This window comes from Epinephelus moara, chromosome 1, assembly GCF_006386435.1.
Source record: "Epinephelus moara isolate mb chromosome 1, YSFRI_EMoa_1.0, whole genome shotgun sequence".
NCBI classification, from domain to species: Eukaryota; Metazoa; Chordata; class Actinopteri; order Perciformes; family Serranidae; genus Epinephelus; species Epinephelus moara.
In genome coordinates this window covers 24688700-24708016 of record NC_065506.1, presented here as the reverse complement: position 1 = coordinate 24708016, position 19317 = coordinate 24688700, and the positions used below count along the sequence as shown (strand labels likewise).

At 38.8% G+C, this 19317-nt stretch overlaps 1 protein-coding gene across 9 annotated transcripts in view; it reads left to right on the top strand.

Annotated features, from left to right (window-relative positions):
* tcf12 (transcription factor 12) overlaps positions 1 to 19317 on the top strand; it is a 103750-nt gene that overhangs the window by 50961 nt on the left and 33472 nt on the right. For all 9 annotated transcript variants that reach the window (XM_050040516.1, XM_050040543.1, XM_050040568.1 and 6 more), the window contains 3 exons: positions 2268 to 2329; positions 4730 to 4865; positions 5964 to 6016. In XM_050040516.1, coding sequence (XP_049896473.1) covers positions 2268 to 2329; positions 4730 to 4865; positions 5964 to 6016 — 251 coding nt within the window. The remainder of the gene's footprint in view (positions 1 to 2267; positions 2330 to 4729; positions 4866 to 5963; positions 6017 to 19317) is intronic.

Sequence of the window (19317 nt, the reverse complement as noted above, 5' to 3'; positions counted from 1 at the left end):
TATATTCCATTCCTGCCAATATACCCCACGAAATACTACACACTGGGCCTTTAAGTAAATAAGAGTGACTAATTATCTTTGAGAGACATTGTACATGAAATTGGTGCATCAAATAGCCCAAGAACATCATCCTTTCCTTTCAAGAGGATGGGGAGACGTTCAGCGCTAAATAGCAGGCTTCTATCATGAAAGACAGCCACTTTCAATTTGTAGTAATACAGTGGTGTTGATCTATTCCTCTAAATACACGGAATGGACAATAGTCGCTTTAGCTCCTTACAATTATGATTTTACAATGTGCATTTCTGCCTCCTGAACCAGTTCTGTCTGTCAAATTTAGAATACACGGATTTAGCAAATCCAGACCAATGCCCAGTAGAAGAACACGGTTTGTTCTGTACTTTCAAGGAAAATGACTTTGTTTTATTACATTTCAAGTCTATTATGTGTTCTTGGAGAGATTTATGCATGGTGGGAGACAGAAAGGAAGGGCATGTGACAGACCGATTGAAAGCTAGGACATTGCATCCATTTGCACAGTGATGCCCAGATACACTTGGTGTGTTTAGAACTGTCATTTGTCATATTGTCACATTATTTTTTGTGTAATAAGTATATATATGCTTTTAAAAATTGCTTAAAAGACGCAAATTTAATGGCTGCAACATAAAGTCTGAAGAAAAAAAATAATAATAATTTGAAACTGTCTTTCTTGCTCATTTTATACGAGCATTTTCCTATTACAACAAGTAGTGTCTTTGAAGGAAGTGTGAGTATCTCATTGCTTACAAATGCAGTAAATGTTTATGCGTGCTGTGTATTCCTGTGTATTCTAAGTTTAAGCTTCACTGTTGATTGAGTATCTTTGTAGTCTTTCTTTTGTCAGTCTCCACAGTGTTTTGGGGGCGCTGTGCGGCTGCGTCTCTGCCTCATAGTGTGGACTGAGACATTGTTTTCACAAACACATCTGTCTGCCCCGATGGGCCCTGGAACTACAACAGTGACCATCAATTATTCACAAAAAACACAGTGTGTGTGACAAAACACATGCTGCCAATGAATATTTAACTCCTTTTCCTCAGAAGACGTTTGAGGAATGAAAATGAATTCTACCAAAGCACCTTTAGATATTAAACAAAAAAATAAAGAAAACAAAATTCTCTGTCAAAGGAGATGTTTCATCATGCTGCCACAATAGTGAACGTTGGTGGTAGCCGACAACTTAATCCTATTTCCTTTTGCAAGAGCGATGGCTCAGAACTGTATCACATTATTGTTAGAAGAGAAGCAGCTTTGCCAGGTTTTTTTTATCTGGCTTACAGATACAATATAGACAAACTGAAAACAGCTATCCAGTGCAAGTATCATAGTGTTTATGGTGGATGCTACTCCCTAGAAGAGCTCTTAGTTTAACCATCTTCCCCGATTTCCTCAGCCTCCTCCGTCTCTTGAGACAGTCTGCACAGATGCAGAACAACTGTCTCCTGCAGGACTGCGCAGATAAGCACAAGTGAATTCTCTCAGATGTGCCTCTGTTCACCTGCGCTTGTAAAAGCAATGTTCAGATCAGTCATTGTGTAACAAAAGATCCAGGCTATGCAAGTTTTTAATGCACAAAAAAATATTTACCTTTTCCCCAGAGTAAACAGAATTTAGTTCCAACGCTTGTGTCTGTGCGTGTAATATTTGGAAGTCTGACAAAAATAATGTACGACGCTGTTAAAGTTATTCATCATTCTCCCCTAGGAGCTCTCGTTTGTTTGTTTGTTTGTTTTTCCAGGGGAGTGAAACTGCTGATTTTGGATATTGTGATGCGTATGATTCATGTGTGTTGTGTGCTGTAAGTTTTAGTTTTCCCCTGATGGCTGTTTGGGAGCCTTCCTTTGAGGTGTGCACGCCAAATGTGATGCTGAAAGAAAGACTCACTGACAATTATCACTCTATCAGTAATTAATTTTTATTTTTATTTTTTGCATACTGAAAACTCTGTGACACATAATACTGTTTTACAAAAGTGCAGGTTTTTTCTTTGGCTTTGCTTAACATCCAACTTGTCTAAACAACCATATGTTTATTTGAGAGTACATTTAGCACATACTTTATTGTTACAGCACCTGAGGGAGTCCCATTTCTCCTGTTTGCTTCCAGCCACCATCAGATGATAATGAATGAAGAAAACAAACAAAACTCAGTTGCTGACCTCGGAAAAAGCAACACCTCTTAGTTTTACCAGTGGTAAATAAAGTGTTCTTTGTGTGTTTTTACAGGTAAATCGGAGAGGGCTCCGTTTCCCGGCTATGGGAGGAATGCTGGAGCACCTAGCTGCCAGGTAAATTCAAAGCAGAGCTATGTGCAATTTTGGTACCGTCAATCAGCTTCTGTATTCCCCCAATACCAATACAACTGGTTGACTTAAAAACAAATCATTCAACATTGCTATACAAAGTATGTAGTCTTAAGCATTTATATGTTAACCTTTTGTTCCAGATAGATCGATGTGCAGAACATTACTTCACGCCTGTGGTTTGACTCCTTTTAAATGTTGCTAAAATTAGACCTTGCCTCTCTTCCACTGATTTCAAGCAGGGAAGGTTGGATTACTGTAAATCCCTCTATTCCTGTCTAAATAAGAGCTCCCTAACTACCACAAACAAAGCAGTCAGGCTTTTGCCGGGATTGGGAGTTCAAAACTTATTAACATAACTCTACTTCTTTTGTTCCCTCCTATTCTTTTTAGAATTGATTTCAAGATCTTGCTCTTTGTAAGAGTTTCTAAAGCGTAACAAGATGTAACCCCAAGTCACTTGAAATTTTGAGCCACGAGAAACTGAACACATCGTGAAACCTTTAGCACTTCAGGTATCCATATATCTTCTATTCAACTAAGGGTGACTGGGATTCTGCAGTCAGAGTTCTTCAGAACAATCTGCCTCAAGTAGAGTAAAGGAGGGTTTGTCATTTAAAATCTCCTTTGGTTTCAATTTCTGATTTTCTTGTTAAGAAAATGCTTTTTTTGTGGTTCAGTGTGAAAGAACCTTACGAAATTACACCACACATGGTTAGACACTTCTGATAGGATACAGTGGCAATTTAAAAAATGATGCTTCTAAATGATGAAAGCATTTTTAGAGGGAATACCACAGACGATATTTTGATTAGGTTTTGGGGAATGTGTACAGATCTGCAGCTGCAGCGATCTGAGATTAATAAATATTCTCTGGTTGAAATACACAAACAGGAAGACTAAAAAAATGTCTTTCCAAGGAGAATCTGCAGAGAAAGTATGCTGGGAACAGCCACGACAAGAATATAAAGATAAAAGCAACTAGAGGAGTTACCTAGTACAACATTTTTTACATTTTTATCTTGTTATTGCTCCAATAGGCCTATTGATTCATGCTCTATATCTAAACTTTCAGTGTGTGTTTTGTGAACTGGTTGAGTCAAATAACCAAATTAGACGACTCACATTGTAGGTAACCATGTGTAAAGTATTTTACATAATTACCCTCGAATGGTCTGATATATTTCTGAATCTTTGTGTTACAAAGTCTCCGACTGATACAACGGTTTAAAAAATGATAATGACAAAGTATTTGAGCTGCAGGAGTTTGATTCTCTGATTCTTACATGACTCCCTGCTCCTTTCTGTGAGTGAGGTGCAAAAGCCCTCATCAATTGATTATTGGGCAAATGAAACTAATTCAGAGGTGTTCACAGAGAGAGTTACAGTCATTCAAATCTGCACGACTCTTGAGTGGCTCCTCCCTGAATAGCTACAATAGTGTAAACGAGGCCAGAGCCAGTGTTGCTGCAGGGATTCAATATCATTGAACAAAGGCAACAGCAGAGATGGGTCTGTTGTATCGTGTAAATGCTGTAGCACCACTGACACATTGTCATTTTACAGAACCAGTTTTATTTTTTTCCATTACGTTTGTGTTATGTTGCCTCTGACAGTTTTTCATGACCTACATTTTAGGTCAGATAAACATTTTCTTTTCATAGCATTTATGTTTCTTTTACACTAAGTTAAATCCATTTGAATTGTTTCAAATTTGTAAGCTCTGGATTTGTCAGTCGAATGATCAGAGCTGTTGGAAAGGTCTCTGTGGTCACTGTGTCAATCCCCAGCCTGCTGATACCAAGGGGGGCACATGAGGCGAGTTCACAAGCCAACTACTACACATCGCTCTGAGTTGTACTCGCTCACATGATCCCTGCTCTACTGGTCTGCAGCCGATTACACTAATTAGACCAGGCTCTTAATTGAGCTCTTAGCCCAGTTTGTTGGGGTTATAGAGGTTAAATAGATATTGATGATAGGATGATGTGGTGAGCTTTCAAAGGTTGTTCAAGGTCTGTTCTGTGACACAGAATAAATGTGTCACACTCTGAAAACAATCTGTGCATCCATCACAACATTTCTTTGTTTCATCTTTGTGATTTAATATTACAATATTTGCTATTTACAGTAAACACGCTGTTGATGCTTGGATTCTTTTTACTGTTGTATTATTTAGGTCAAAACTGCTCCAAAGTGAAATGTAGATTGCACAATATAAATAGAAACGACTTAAAAAATGTACCTGATGGGGCTTGAAATTACTCACTGCCTTCAAAGTATTTTTACAACAGAAACAACTGAAGTAATCAGACTCATTTCTGAAAATGAAAGCTGATATTATCCTTTAATTGTGAGCATTTGTGTGTTTGTTTTCTCTTTCAGTCTTCTTCTGTAAGATCGGACGTCGCGTTGGCGAGTCCTAGTCCAGTGACTCCATCAGGGAAGTCAGCTGCTCCTTTCTACTCCTTCACTGCAGCCAATCCTAGAAGACGTCCTCTGCAAGATCCTCCATCTGTCGGTCAGTGCTGTCTCCATGATTATCAGAAAAATGACCTGAAATTTATGTTTTACATTTCTCGTCAGGGACAAATGTAGCTGATGCAACATTTAAAACAAAACCTCACAAAAAATTAATACAAGAATCCAATGGAATACTTATTTTTGGTAACACATTTTCACTCAAGTCTTAAATTTCAAAAAAGGATGACAGTTATCGATTTTATTGTTTAATATTACTTAAAAAGGGCGACAGTAATATAGTTCTTTAATTGCTAATTTCTCTAATTTTGCTATGTTGCCTTTTTATCCAATGCCATTGTGGAGTAAGTCTACTGTGGTGTTTAAAGTTCGCAGGGATGCATTTATTGAAGCGCTGCTGAAGCAGCATTGATAACCGCAATCATGGTCAGGCTTTTGTAAAGACGGAAGACTAGTCTCTTGATTAATTGTATTTAGGCCTATTGAAATAACATGTTGAGGCAGTTAACATTTGTACCATGCGTTGTAGGGAAGGCCAGGCTTTGTTATATTGTTTTATTTAATGATGTAGTTTCATTTTGAGGCAGTAATCTCCCACTGTAGTACCGTCTTGATTCTCCTGATCCTTGTTTTGTGTTGATGTGTGGGCATATGTACAGTAATGTTTTAATGTTATTATTATAACCTGCAATTATTAAACACTGCGTCTCAGGTGATGTTGCAAAGTAACGCAAAAGTAATGTAATGAGTAGTTTAATGAAAATACTCTTTAGCGAGAAGCTCATAAAAGTAATGTGTAATGCATTACTTTTTTTGACTGAACGACCTAACACTGACTTTAACATTGTCGGTCAATGCCCCTGTTCAAAGGACACGGTGTAACAGAGGTATAGTCAAAGTTGAATTAGACTGGACACATTTAGAAATGAAAGTTTGTAAATAAAGATTCATTTCAGCACTCTATTACAGAGTTTTCAGTTTTTAAGGTTGTTTATGTGAAAGCCTGATTTAGTCACAAATAATACTTCATACAGAACAACACCACAGAGTATATTTTGTTGGTGAGTTATAGCTTGTTTGCAGCAGATTCATAGTCGCCTTTTTTCGAATGACTGGATGTGCTTTCATCTCTCCACAGATCCTCTACAAACAAAAAAGGTTCGCAAGGTCCCTCCTGGCCTGCCTTCATCTGTGAGTGGAAGATCATCTACCTCTCATATAAATAGATTTCACAGTGAGCGTACTTAAGCACACACACATGCACACACGCACACACACACGTCTATGCAACTCACACGCCCTCTCTCTCAACACTTGCACACAAAGAGTGCTCTTGACATCACTGCCACACTTCTTGGATGGGAATTCAGTTGTTTTTGCGGCTCAGCAGTGACACCAGTGGCGCCTGTTAATTTTAGTTCTAACATTTTTGTGTTTGTTGTTTACATGCTTGTTGTTTAATATTAGTATGTACATGTCTCTGTAGGGCATGTCTCTCTGTAAATATTTTGCGGTTGTGTGTGTGTACATGTATGAATGTGTGTGCACGCATACACATGTGCACCTCGAGGTGATTGATTTTCAGTGCTGCCCTGTCACAGTCTGGCCTCCTCACAGCCTCTCCTGGGAGAAAGAGAGGCTGTCAGAGCGGATCCCCAGCTCTGCTCTTTTGATGTTTAATTAGTCATTACGTAGCCGAACAGGAGGACAGACAGAGATTAATAGCACAGAATATCTGAAATTTCTATTGGTAATGATCCCGGTGGAGCAGAAACCATTAGGATGCAGAGAAGTGTGGAGCTCAGCTTGCATTCGCTTAGACAGGGGGTGTTGGAGTTCATTAATATGCATAAATCAGTAAGTCAGATGTTCATTGTTAAAACCCTGGTGGATTGGCAAAGGTTTTATTAAGCCTTGCTTTAAATTCCTAGAACTGGTACAAGACAATGATTTTTTTTCTTCTCTTTAATAAGAAGCAACCGGTTTACTAAAATCCCACCCTTTGCTTTCCTTAAACAATGAAAGGGTTTTCTTATCCCTTTTTTTTTTTTCTTGGTGAGGGAGTCTGAGACTGGATTTGCCTTTCAGAGCTTTGATAATCGTCACCTCTGCTGCTGTTACTCTCAAAAAATCAAATATGGAACAGGCCGTGCAACATAAAAGGCTGGCATGTGTTTTGTTTCTGGATTTGTATTTGAAAAGAAGTTTGTCAGAGAGCATGAGGGAGAGAAGCAGTCTCTGACAGCAGCAGGAACGCGTGCTGCCTTCCTCTTAAGTAAGTGATATATTTGCGGTCTTGTCAGACGGAGGGAGGTAGGGAAAGAATGGTTGCCTCGCGGGTTACATCTCTTTGTTGTGTAAATGGACGCTGGGCTTTTATTTGTCAGTACTTAACACATGGGCGCAGGTGCGGTTCTGTGACTCATAAGAGTACAATCAAGCAGTACAATGCTAGATGGAGAAAAACAGTGACAGAGCATGGGATAAAATACAGCTTCTTCTTGTCACTCAGTGCTGCTCAGATGATAAAGCCTGGAGCTCGGAGGAATTATCCCAGTTAGTCTTTGATCCCATTTGAAAGAATAAAGATGGTAGTGTTGAAAAAAGGGCTATAGGTCTCTTATAACCTGCTGAAAGAGAAAAGAAAACATAAAACTGTTTTTTTTATAGTTGGTATATGTGGAAAATGTTTGAGTGGGAGGTTGTCTGGCAGCTTTTAGGAGGTGTTGGGATATTGGTATTGGAGGCATAGGTTAGGTATAGTGGCGTGAACTGTTGGAAGGTGTAAGAGCTACTTGTGACCCTTAAAAATGTGTAAAGTGACTTGCAGCTTGCGGTATGTGTAAGGATAATTATCAGCCCAGACCCATGTTTGTGTCTCTGGCACCGACACTGGGAGCGGTGAGGGTGGTGTTGAGAAAGTGTCGAGGGGACGGCGCACCTGGATCAGAGCTACTTTGCCAGAGGCAGCTGTGTGAAGAGCCTGCAGCCTACCTGTAAAGCATGAATGCAGCTGCAGATGCCACTGAAAGCTTTTGCTTGTGTAAGCAAGCGTGAGAGCCTCACCAGAGACCTGAATAGCTGCTTGATTTAAAAAAAAAAAAAAAATCAACACAGTGCTTCCTATCATTATGTCTACTGCTGGGAATGTTCTTATTTATTTATTTATTTCATTCTCAAATCCCCTTTTTCCTCCAGCTTGTATTCTCGCACCCCAGTCTAAAAATACATTTCGGAGTTTTGAATCTGATTGGCAATGCAAGTTGCAAGCCCAAGCATGATGTCTGTGTGTGTGTACACTACATGATGGAGGTGAATCAAAATATTTACGGGAGCACATCCTCTGTGCATTTAGGCTTTGACACTGCAGTGCACCAGGATGTGAAGGCTATCTAGACAGGCCAGCTGGCTGATTGCAAACATTTAAATGTTTCTTCATCTTATATACAGACACCCTCCTCCCTCAGCCACACACATACTTTCCTCTGCAGTCCGCTGGATGTGTGCCTGCAGACATGGGATACTGCAGATGTGGTTGCAATTGTGTGATGCGTTTGCCTAAAGATGCATTGATCTGAGTTTTTTGATAACTGGGCTTTGGGTATTGACCGATACGTAGCACCAATCCAGTACCAGTGTTTAATTATTAGGCTGTATTAGTGTTGTCACAATACTGGAATTTCTAACTTTGATACAATATCTTGAAATATATCGTCAGTACCATGGAGAGAAATTGACATTGAAGGCATACTATTTGAAAATTTCATTAAAGGATAAATGAACTAATAAACTGTGCCTTGACAAAAACATCTTTTCTTTTCCTGGTTAGTGGCAGAGAACAGCAGAACACAGTGTTTAGCATCAACAATAAGAGTGAGTGAGAAAGCACAGCTGGTACTGGTGTTTCACTACTGCGGAAAATAATTATTAAAACCATTTCAAATGTTCAGAATTGTTTGCTAAATTGATATTGTTTTTTTTTTTTTAAAGATATTTTTTTGGGCCATTTTGCCTTTAATGGACAGGACAGGTAAGCGTGAAGGGGGGAGAGAGAGAGGGGATGACATGCAGCAAAGGGCCACAGGCTGGATTCGAACCTGGGCCACTGCGGCAACAGCCTTGTACATGGGGCGCCTGCTCTACCACTAAGCCACCGACGCCCCGCTAAATTGATATTGTTGACAGCACTAAGCTGTATGCCTGACTGTGCGTGGATCATCCTTTCATGTTTAAGGCAACATCAGGCTTAATTTAAACATTGTAACTTTGTAAAACTAAATATAACAAATACATACGTAGATGTAAATTGATTGAATTGTTATTTATTAATGTGATAAATCGTGCAAAAGCAACTACGTAAAAAAAAAAAAAAACTTTAAAATGATTGGGAATTAAAGTGTAAACCTTGTAAATGCAGCAACAAAACCTGAACAGGAATTAAAATTCCAGTATCAAACAGTTCACCTGCATAAAATTAGACCAAATGTAAACGTGAAATCACAGTTACATCAGGAATTACTGCGAACAAACTCGATAAACATTAAACATTCAAAGTAAACAGGAATCAAAATTCTTTGTGAACATTTAGTACAAATAGGAATTTAAATTCCAATATAAAAACGTTAAACATAAAATTAAATCAAAAAGATCAGCCCCATTGTCACCTCTACCCCAGCTGTCAGTATAGGATCGGTGCATGTCTGTGGCTACCGAATCCTTACTAACCCTCATTACTCTAAGGATTGTTGTACCTAGTTTTTTCCACCTTATCAAATGCAGAAGTGGAACATTAATAAAATCTTTGCTATCAAATTTGCAATATAGGTTACCGTCTTGCGTGACGGATAAACATCTTCGGATTGCTCAAGCTTGAAAGCTTTACTTTTTATTTTTGTTACAGTAAATATCTTGGCTAAAATTGGCTCCCTGCATTATTTGACTGTATAAACTGAGGGCTGAGAGCGAAGGACAGAGCATGTTGTCATTGGACAGACATGCTGCTATGCTGAGGGATGCTGATGGGCAGCTGCGTGGGCACCTGTCTGACAGGAGCACTGAAGATGCAGAGAGAGAGAGAGAGAGAGAGAGAGAGAGAGAGGGTTTTGTGGCTTGTGGGGAAATGTTGCATCTTCTAGGATATTTATGGGAAGCTCCAAGGGCATGGTGTGTACATGTGTGTGTGTCAGCTTGTTTGTGTAAATAGTGTGTGTCCCCCCCCCCACGAACCCTTGTCAGAGGCACAGTGGCTTGATGTGACACTTCCTCCCTGGCTTTGGTGACGATATGGCTGCAGGATGAGAGAAAGAAAGTGGTGGGCTGAGATTCAGCTCCCCTCGGGGACTTTTGCAAGCGAGAACCCTGAGTGTGGATGACAAAATAGATTGACATTTGCTTTTGACAGATCACTCAGACACCCTTGTCTCTGAGAGATTTGTACTGTGTGAGCTGTAAGAAAGGAAGTCTGCTCCAGGCTCCGAGTCTTAAGACCCAGAGATGTTCCTCGCAGTGCTGTCTGGTGCATGACATTCAAAAGATATATTTTCTCTACTCTCTCTCTATCCATCTGTCTTTAACAGCTCAAAGACAAGGGATCATAATATTGTACTACAACAGTAACCTAATGTTCCTGTTGCTGAGAGAGCAGCTCCTTTTTGTTGCTTGCCTCTGAACCAGGTTACAGTATCAGGGCTTGGTGAAAAGAGTGGGGATAAAATGCATCAGTGAAGAAGCCTGATGTAAACAGCCAGGATCACCCCAGGCCTTTATAAGTCCTGAGGCTGAATTTGATTTTAGGGCCACCCAGCTGAATGGTGTAAAGCTGCACATGCACTACAAATACATTTAACATCGACACGGGGATGGCTAAGAAAAAAAAGTGCATGCAGGCATTTTCCAATACACTAATTTTCCAAAAGAGTGTATTTATAATTCTTAATGAGTCACTAAGCAGCAGAGCCATTTACCCCAGTCCAGTGCCATTATTTTGTGGTGCAGCCAGTTCCAAAATATGATGAAGCAAGGCAGGTTAGGGGAGGAAAACATTAAGGGATCAAGTTTTTCTGCTTCCACGGAGGTCAAACTTTCCAAACTGTTTTGAAATAGCAGCGTATGTTCTGTTCTGCGTGTCAACAGTTGAGCCAGCAGAATGATTGTTCACAGTTTTTATGCTCGGGGAAAGCTGCAATTACTCTGGTTATATGTCATCATAAGTGCCTGGCAAACTCGACTATTAGTTTATATCAGTGGTTGGTTTCATAATGCAAGAAATTAAAGTCTGTGGTAGTGACTGCAGTAGTCTCAGTGCAGGTTGTAATCGGCCTGTGTTAGTTATAAAAATCACAACTCTTGTCCATCAATTGAGATTTAAATGTAGAATTATTTCATTCAGTAAATAAGTACAGCTAATGTGGACATTTTTAGATAAATCAGTTCATCCACATTTGTAGCATAAAGGCATTTTACACAAATCTAACTGGTATTTTCTAGCAAATGAATCTGAATTATTTTAGTATTAGACTTAAAACTGCAAAACTGTTTAATCTTTTAAATTGAGAATGAGAAGAATGTTCTTTCTACAAATGACATTTGGACATCTAGTGTTAGTTTGCCTGCCAGTGGCAGTGCCAGAATAACCCGATACTAACATTATAAAAAATAAACTGTGATACTGTTGCTCATGCTGCTAAATTCTGCAGTCTCCGCAGCTCTTAGCGGCTTTCTCATGCCTTTAGATTGTTGTTCTGTTCCACACATAAACTGTATGTTTGAATCTCGCTGTTTATATGGAGCCCACGAAGACGTTTCAAGCAAACAAGTCCAGACAGGCCAAATATATGTTACCTGGTCAAGATGACACACCAGACCTGTTAGTGTGAGTTAAGTTTGCTGTCATCAATAGGCAACTTGACTGGGATAACCATCGTCATGTGTAAGTAGGCAGAAAGGTCCCGTGTAGTGTACATAAGCTTTCACACAGTTCAGTGCTTTTACATGACGGCCGTTTTGCAGACTGAGTGAGTCAGTGTTTTTCTATTGTATTGAAACTTTACCTTCTGTAATGCTGCTGTAAATTATCTGTAATTTATTTTAGGTGTGTGTGTGGAACTTCAGAAATGTTGTGGGTGATTTATATCTATATAAATAGGTTATTTATCCAAATGTACTTTTCCTCAATGGGTTTGTTTTGCAGTAGAAGCATGACTTGAGTTTGTATAACGGTGTGTATAATGCATATTCTTTATGTCAGTACTTTTTGTCCAGCCTGTGCAGCTGGCAGGGGACAATATATTTTAGGCTCTGACTGACCCCAGTTAGTGAGTTCCCCAGAGATGGCCTCATCAGATGGCTGATAAGATAGACACCCTTGGTTTGACAGGGATGATGCTGAACAGTCGCGGCCACCTCTGGGACCCTGTGCCTTGTGTTTATCTTTGTTTGGGCTGCTGAAATTTACCACTGACATTAGAGCCTGCAGATAATGGAACAGGCAAACAAGCCAGAGGCCTGACCCCTTTCATCTGCGAGGAGAACAAGGAGTTAAAGGACAAAGTAGGAAAATAATGCACAGATTAAAGTCATTACTCACATTCTGGCCTGTTGTAAATTATTCATGTAGGGCTTGCGTGAGTTTACAGCATTAATGCAAACCTTGATTTCAGATCGCTGGCAGGCTCAAGAACACAGCCTGTCAACAATCACTAAGGTAGAGTGTTTGTTATTTAGAGACCATCTAAACCAGGCTGCTGTGACCTGGAGAGTACATCATTGAACGACATGAGGCTCACGTAGTCGCTGAGCTTCTTAACTCCGGGAAGGTTACATGTAATGTGGTGTGTGTCAGGCATAAATCCCAACGGTCTAATGTAATGGTGATAGCGGGTCATCGTCCCACTTAGTGCAGGATGTGTCAGTTATTTGTTCCCCTTGTTTTGCTGTTGCCTAGTGCCTCATTTTTAATATCGTTTGTCAGCATCAGTGAACTAATAAAAGTGTCTGTTTCTAAATATTTTCATAAAAACATTTTGTCCCTGATATGTTTAAAAATTGAGGTATTTATAATTCATAAATAAACTATGCAGTTATTTCTAAAATAAAAAAAACATTATGTTTTTGTTTCACTGTGCTTGTAAGTACAGTACACACAAGCCTAACATTGTTACAGAGTTGTGATAACCCTGAATAGTAGATTGGTAGTTTTGTTCAAGGCTGTGAAACGTTTTGGTGGATAGAAAGATTCAATAGTTTCACCGACAAAGAAGATTGTTAAAATAGTAGGCGGTTGGCAAATAAACAGGCTCAAACAATACGTGACTTGATCATATTAATTTTAATACTGTGATATTGTCATTGGGTCTGTTCTTCCTCAGTCTCGTCACCTCTGGCTCACGAGTGATGCCGTGACCGTCCTGGTTTGCCAGAACAGAACTGTCACTTGTCATCATTTGAAATCAGCTGAAATTAAGCCGTTAAAGAAATACATCCTCACTTTCCCTCAACTTAATCTCTGTCAGAGCTGTAAAGATGAATCAGTTAATCAATTCATTTGGCAATTATTAAATCAGCCCCCAACTAATTTTATAATCAATTAATCAGTTTTAATTTTTTCAAGAAAAAAGTCCTGGTTCTTAAATGTAAATATTGTCTGGTTTCTTTACCCCTCTGTGACAGCAAACTGAATATCACTGGGTTGTGGACAAATCAAGACAGTTGAGGACCTTATCTTGGACTCTGGGGAACAATGATCATCATTTTTCAGTCATCAATTTAAAAAGATATTTTTGGCAGATATACAGATGAGGAAAGGATGTGTTGGGAGAGTGCATATTTATTTTGTAACACTGGGTGGTACTTGGACTGTAAATAAACTGGGTTTATAACTTATTTATTTAACTGGGTGGTAAATACACAGGGGACAGTTGTATATTAGTTGTAAATAAATTTGGGAATTTGTTGAAATAATATATGAGTTAAAAGAAGAAATGTAAGAAAGGGGTAGGGACATGTAAGTTTTACTTCTACCTACTCCTTTTCGGGTACTGTTATCTTTGTCTTGTTTGTTTTTTATTATGGTTTTTTTTTTGGTTTGAAATAAAGTCATTCATTCATTGTGTATTTTTTTTTTTTTTAACATTTTGTAGACCAAACAACTCGTCCAGTAAATGAGGAAATAACTGACGGATTCATTGACAATGAAAATAATCATTAGTTGCAATCTCCATCTCTTTATCTCTCTTTACATCTCTCTAATGCCAAAAAATAGTAGTGGTGATGTGTGGCCTGCTGTGCATTGTCTGTGGAAAGCTCTGTCAGGCGCTCCGAGCTGTGGTCGTCAGATTCTGCGACAAAGTGTGGCCAAACTAAATGCTGGGGATAGTTTAGCTTTAAATGGCGAGTTGTAGCCAGAGAATACCCACATCAGTAAAAGTAAAAAAAAGTAGTAAAAGTAAAGTCCGATGACTCCGGTGAAATGTTAACCTGTGTTACAAAGAATTTCCTCCCACCTAAAACAAATGAACACGGCTCCAGACCGTAGAAAAATTGAATTATTGTGTAGAGCTGCACTGCACCACAGCGTTATAACTTTCATTGCCACGTTTATTCAACAGTATTAAAAAAATGCAAATCTGTTTGTGTGAACATGAAAATGAAAACAAAATGAGCTGTTTGTCAGGAAAACTAATATTTTCAAATCTCATTGTTTTTAGTTTTTCCAACAAATGGTTTTAAGACAGATGTCTGACAGATGTGCTAAGTTTTATTTCTGCTATAACTTGGGGAATGGATGTAGTTTGTAGCTTTGCTTCATACATTTTCTGCCAGCAGACCTTTAGAGGAAATTAAATCACTGTTTGAAGGCCACTGCTCCCAATTATTAATCTGTGTTTAGCTTTTTTGTGGCCTTGTAAGCATGGCTGAAAACATAAATGCATGCAACATATACACCAAAGCAAAATTATAATGGGCAGGAATGGTATAACTTTGTTGCCTAATGAATACCACCGTCTGTACTGTAATGTAATTTATATCACATTATTGTCCACAACATTTGTACCAAATCTTGTCCATTGTGATTTGAAACCGCAATTTTAAAAACAAACTTTGAGTGTGTCTGTCACAACCGCAAAAAATAAATTCAGTTTTCATGTACCGAAAAGTTATTTGTAGAAGTGAAACACATGCACATTGGAAACCTGTGTTTCTCATTGACATGACATTTGAGAAATAAAGTCACTGCTGAATGTTTATAATAAAATAATATAAAGCAAATTAAGTGCATGGAGAACCAATCTATTTCAAAACATTCAGTTTCAAGTTTCGCCTGTATTGAGTTTAAATTGTAATTTCAAACATAGGCTTCACTTAGCAGAATATTCTGTTTTCCTGTTTAATGTCTTCACTGTGGGTGGATGAACTAATGGGCTGGGTCTGCTTTATGAGAGCTGTGGAATTTAAAGAGGATGTTGTTTTAAACAGCTGTGGTCGACAGTCTTAGAATCTCAAGTAGGTGGCAGTCAGTGTAGTTCACTTAAATTTGAGCTTTATTAAAGTTCATTATGTCTCTCCACTTATTGTATGTGGATACAACCAGCTCAGCGTTCTCTTTGAGTGGCATCTGATATGGGGAGTTTTCCACCTGACGGGGAACTCGACTACAAACACCATCAGTCGAGAGTTTAGCAGCAACGACTTTAATGTTGTGACACCGCTGTGCTCTTCTACAGAAGTTGTGTGTAAACTCAGAGGCCCTGCGATGCAGCGTGTCCCAGTCAACAGGGTTAGTTTTGCTCATGCTTTTCTTCTGTTAGAGTATTTTTTGCATGAATACAGTTCATAGTTTTAGAGATTATGTTCATGACATCTTTATGTTTTATGATAAATAATAGTAACAAACTTTATTTATAAAGCGCTTTTCAAAACAAAGTTACAAAGTGCTTTAAATGATTGATCCCAGATTTAAAACAATGTGGAATTCAAGCAAATAAAATGAGGCAATTTTAAGAAAATACAAAGAACAAAAAATAAAATGAAGATAAAATACCGTCACTGAAGCAGATGAGCAAAGATTGGCAACTAATTTCTCTATAGATTGTGCTGAGGTACAGCAAATCAAACAATTAGAGTAATACAAAATAAAAGAATACAAAACCACTGACAACACAAGATAAAAACAATAAAAATTATCAAATGAGACATATATAAAATAAGCAGTATGCTAAAACTGATAAAAGGCTTTTTTGAACAGATAAGTTTTAGGAAGTGAATTAAAAGATGTCACTGTATGTAAGTTGTACTCAGGGCCTGCTGTAATGCAGGGTAGCTCGACAGTGGTGAGACAGTCCAGTGCACCCCTGTAACTGAGGGGTTAAGACAGCAACCATTAACATCAACGTTCCGCTTTTGAGTCTGCTTTGTTGCATCTCCAGATCACATGTTTCCTCTCTTCACTTAACTGTCTTATATAAAGGCTTAAAAATGCAGATGAATACTTTTTGGGGATAAAAATAATGCCAGTGTGCTCAGTTCACCTCGCATTGCTTGTGCATGTTTGCAGTGATCCAGTTTCTGCAGTGGCTCTTTTTAATTTAATTTGCAACACAACAACAGCACAACTCTTTCTTGTTCTATTGAACTCTGAAGATCAGGTACACAGTCTATCAAATATAGATGACTCAGCTGCATCACTTTGATTGTAAATATTAACAAAGAAATCAAAATCCTGAACCTTTTCACTGATTATTGACTTTTATGATAAGCTTTTTAATAATTTGTGTAAACCATGTGAGGCACATTTGAACATTGTTTTGGGTCAGCGCTTTGTAGCGCTGTTGTTAAACAGTCACTGATTTCAAGGCTCTATCATTATTAGTTTTTAAAATAGTCTCATTTTATTAATTGATTAATTTATTTTTTGCACATTCACTCCTAGTTGAATATGGAAATAAAAAAACTATAAAATCTATAAATGAAATTTAACAATAAACATAAAAAGTGGCGTAATTTGCAAGACTTAAATGAATTTAGATAAATATTTTGTTTTTAATTGGTTAGTCTATTTTTTTGCTGCTTATTGAGGCATACTGACAAAAAGCGGCAGAATAATTCTAGGCCATACTGCACCCACACATTTTCAGCATACTTGTATACTTTGGGTGTTTGACAGTGAAACAGGCATTAATTGTGTGTGGTATTAATTAAGTCTGAAAAAGTAATAATTTGACCGAAGAACGCTGCAGAAACCCCAAAAAATCACTGACTTAAAATCAGTCCATTCACAATACAGCCAGGAGGTTTGTGAGGCTGGGGGTCTGACCGCTCCATGTACCCCCCTCCACTCTCCCAGTCAGCCCTCCCTAATTAGAACCAGAGCTTCTTACAGGAAACAATCTTCCTGTCTGATGACATCATCGCTAAATCCATGCGTGAGATGGGGGTGACCTCAGCCTGTGGATTTGCTCAGTGTTTTTCAACACCCAAACAAATCTCAAGAAAAGCACCTTGTGATGACTCGAGTGTCTTTGGAGAGGGTGGTGTGAACAGGTGGGTGGAGCCGAGCCTTCATCTCCTAGATGAGGGGGTTTTCAAAGTCTGACCCTGTGAGCCCACCCTCCGACAAAATGACACAATAAGTTCGACACTGAGTTCAGTCGACAAATAAGTTCCTGTTTGACACGAACAGCTCTCACTGGATAAATTTGATACTGAGGGAAAACTCAAAAACTTCATGATGTTTAATAATGATGATATATAAATTTAAATAGAGATATATAATATTACAGCTGAGCCTGTCGTCCACTTTTGGAATAATAGCGATCATTCTAGTGGGAACTTCTTGAAATTATTCCCACTAAAGCAGGCATGTCAGTGTCCAGCTCAGGTGCCAATCATGGCCAGAGGACAGATTTTAAACGGCAAAATATACTATATGTGGCCTACCACGCAATATTGGTTCATCAAGCAAGGTCACTTTGCATTTATTGCCTTCACCTCACAATGGCAGGACTGTCACAGAGTTTGTAGATGTGCAACTACGCAGGTGGAAGTAATATGTTTTCAAAAACAGACAGTAAACAAGCAAACAGAATGGTACCTAACAGCAGCCGTTTCCTGCTCGGCAGCAGACACGGCCACAGCAAAGACGCATTAAGTTGACAGTAAGGGCCGCTGCTTTTTGGAGCAGTGGAGTGTTGAAATCGTTTTCACTAAAATATTAAATACTTGTTTGTGACTTTTTTTAATAACCCATTTGATGCGAGAAGCAGCTGGCCCCCGGTGTTTTCACATAATAAGTGGGGAGATCCTGCACTTGAGTGTTTCTCTTAGGAGATAAAATCTTCTTCACACTTGGTGAAGTAAAAGCATTCAAACTCGTTTAATAAACTCTTTAAAAATTGACTGGATTAATTCTGGTTAACAAAGTATATTTTGTATAATTTGTGATTATTTGTGTAATTATAGTTCTATTAAACAAGTTTATTGTGGCATTGTTTTGTTGTATGGTTTGTTTGTTGTAGTTGCAGAATCTGTTGTGGAGGGTTTATATCCTGTACCAGAGAATTCTCTATAAATAAAGGTCTGTGTGGGCAGAGTTGACTGAGTTAAGACTCAGGTGCAATTTAGGCGCAAATTGTGTCAGTTGTGCACTGAGGGTTTTTAAGCACTTGCCTCTATGAGCTGTGTGTCGCAGCCACTGCTGCAGCTCCAACTGCTGACCTTGTCGGTAAACCGTCCAAAGTCAGTGGGCCAAACTACATTAACTAACTTGCTGTTCCTGTTTCTACAACACTGGCATGCACCTGTCCCTTTCACCTCGTGCACTATTTTTGCCTCACGTCTTGCCCTCCACTGCCCCCTTCAACTCTCTCGGACTCTTCTCTGTAATATCAAGTCTGTGACCTGTGTTATTCCTTCACTTTAATAAGATCAAACCTTTCCACTACTTAAAATGCAAAGACATGCTCAATGTGTCTCCCACATAGTCAGTATTAAAAGAAAAAGGCTGGCAGTGTCCTGACTCAGCCACCACTGGTATGACATGTGCGCATTATTTCCCAAATGAATGCCCATCTCCTCCTGCTTTCATGTGTTTTTCCTTGCAACACTGTGCGTGTGTGTCTGGACTTGTTTTAGAGCCCTTCAAACACTTCTATCATGACCATTTTCCTTAAAGCATCAACTTGAAACAGCGCCAGATATAAAGTGGTAACCGCATGTAGAGCCAGTGTTTTGGACGAGTTTAAAAGAGTCCCAAAGAAGAAAGGGGGATAAATAATAACAGTACTAAAAGGAAAAGCATAATAAAGGCCTAGTTTTCTTAGGGAAGTGGAAGCTTTCATCTCTCTATAACAATAATGTTCTCAATGAGTCTACAGGCCTGTGTTTAGTCCAGGAAGCTTCGAGTGGCAGACATGAAAGGCTCCAGTCAGACTGTACAGACCGGGCTCTCACTGGAATATGGTATCTATCCTCTCCTCCTCTCCTTTCTTCTCCTCTCC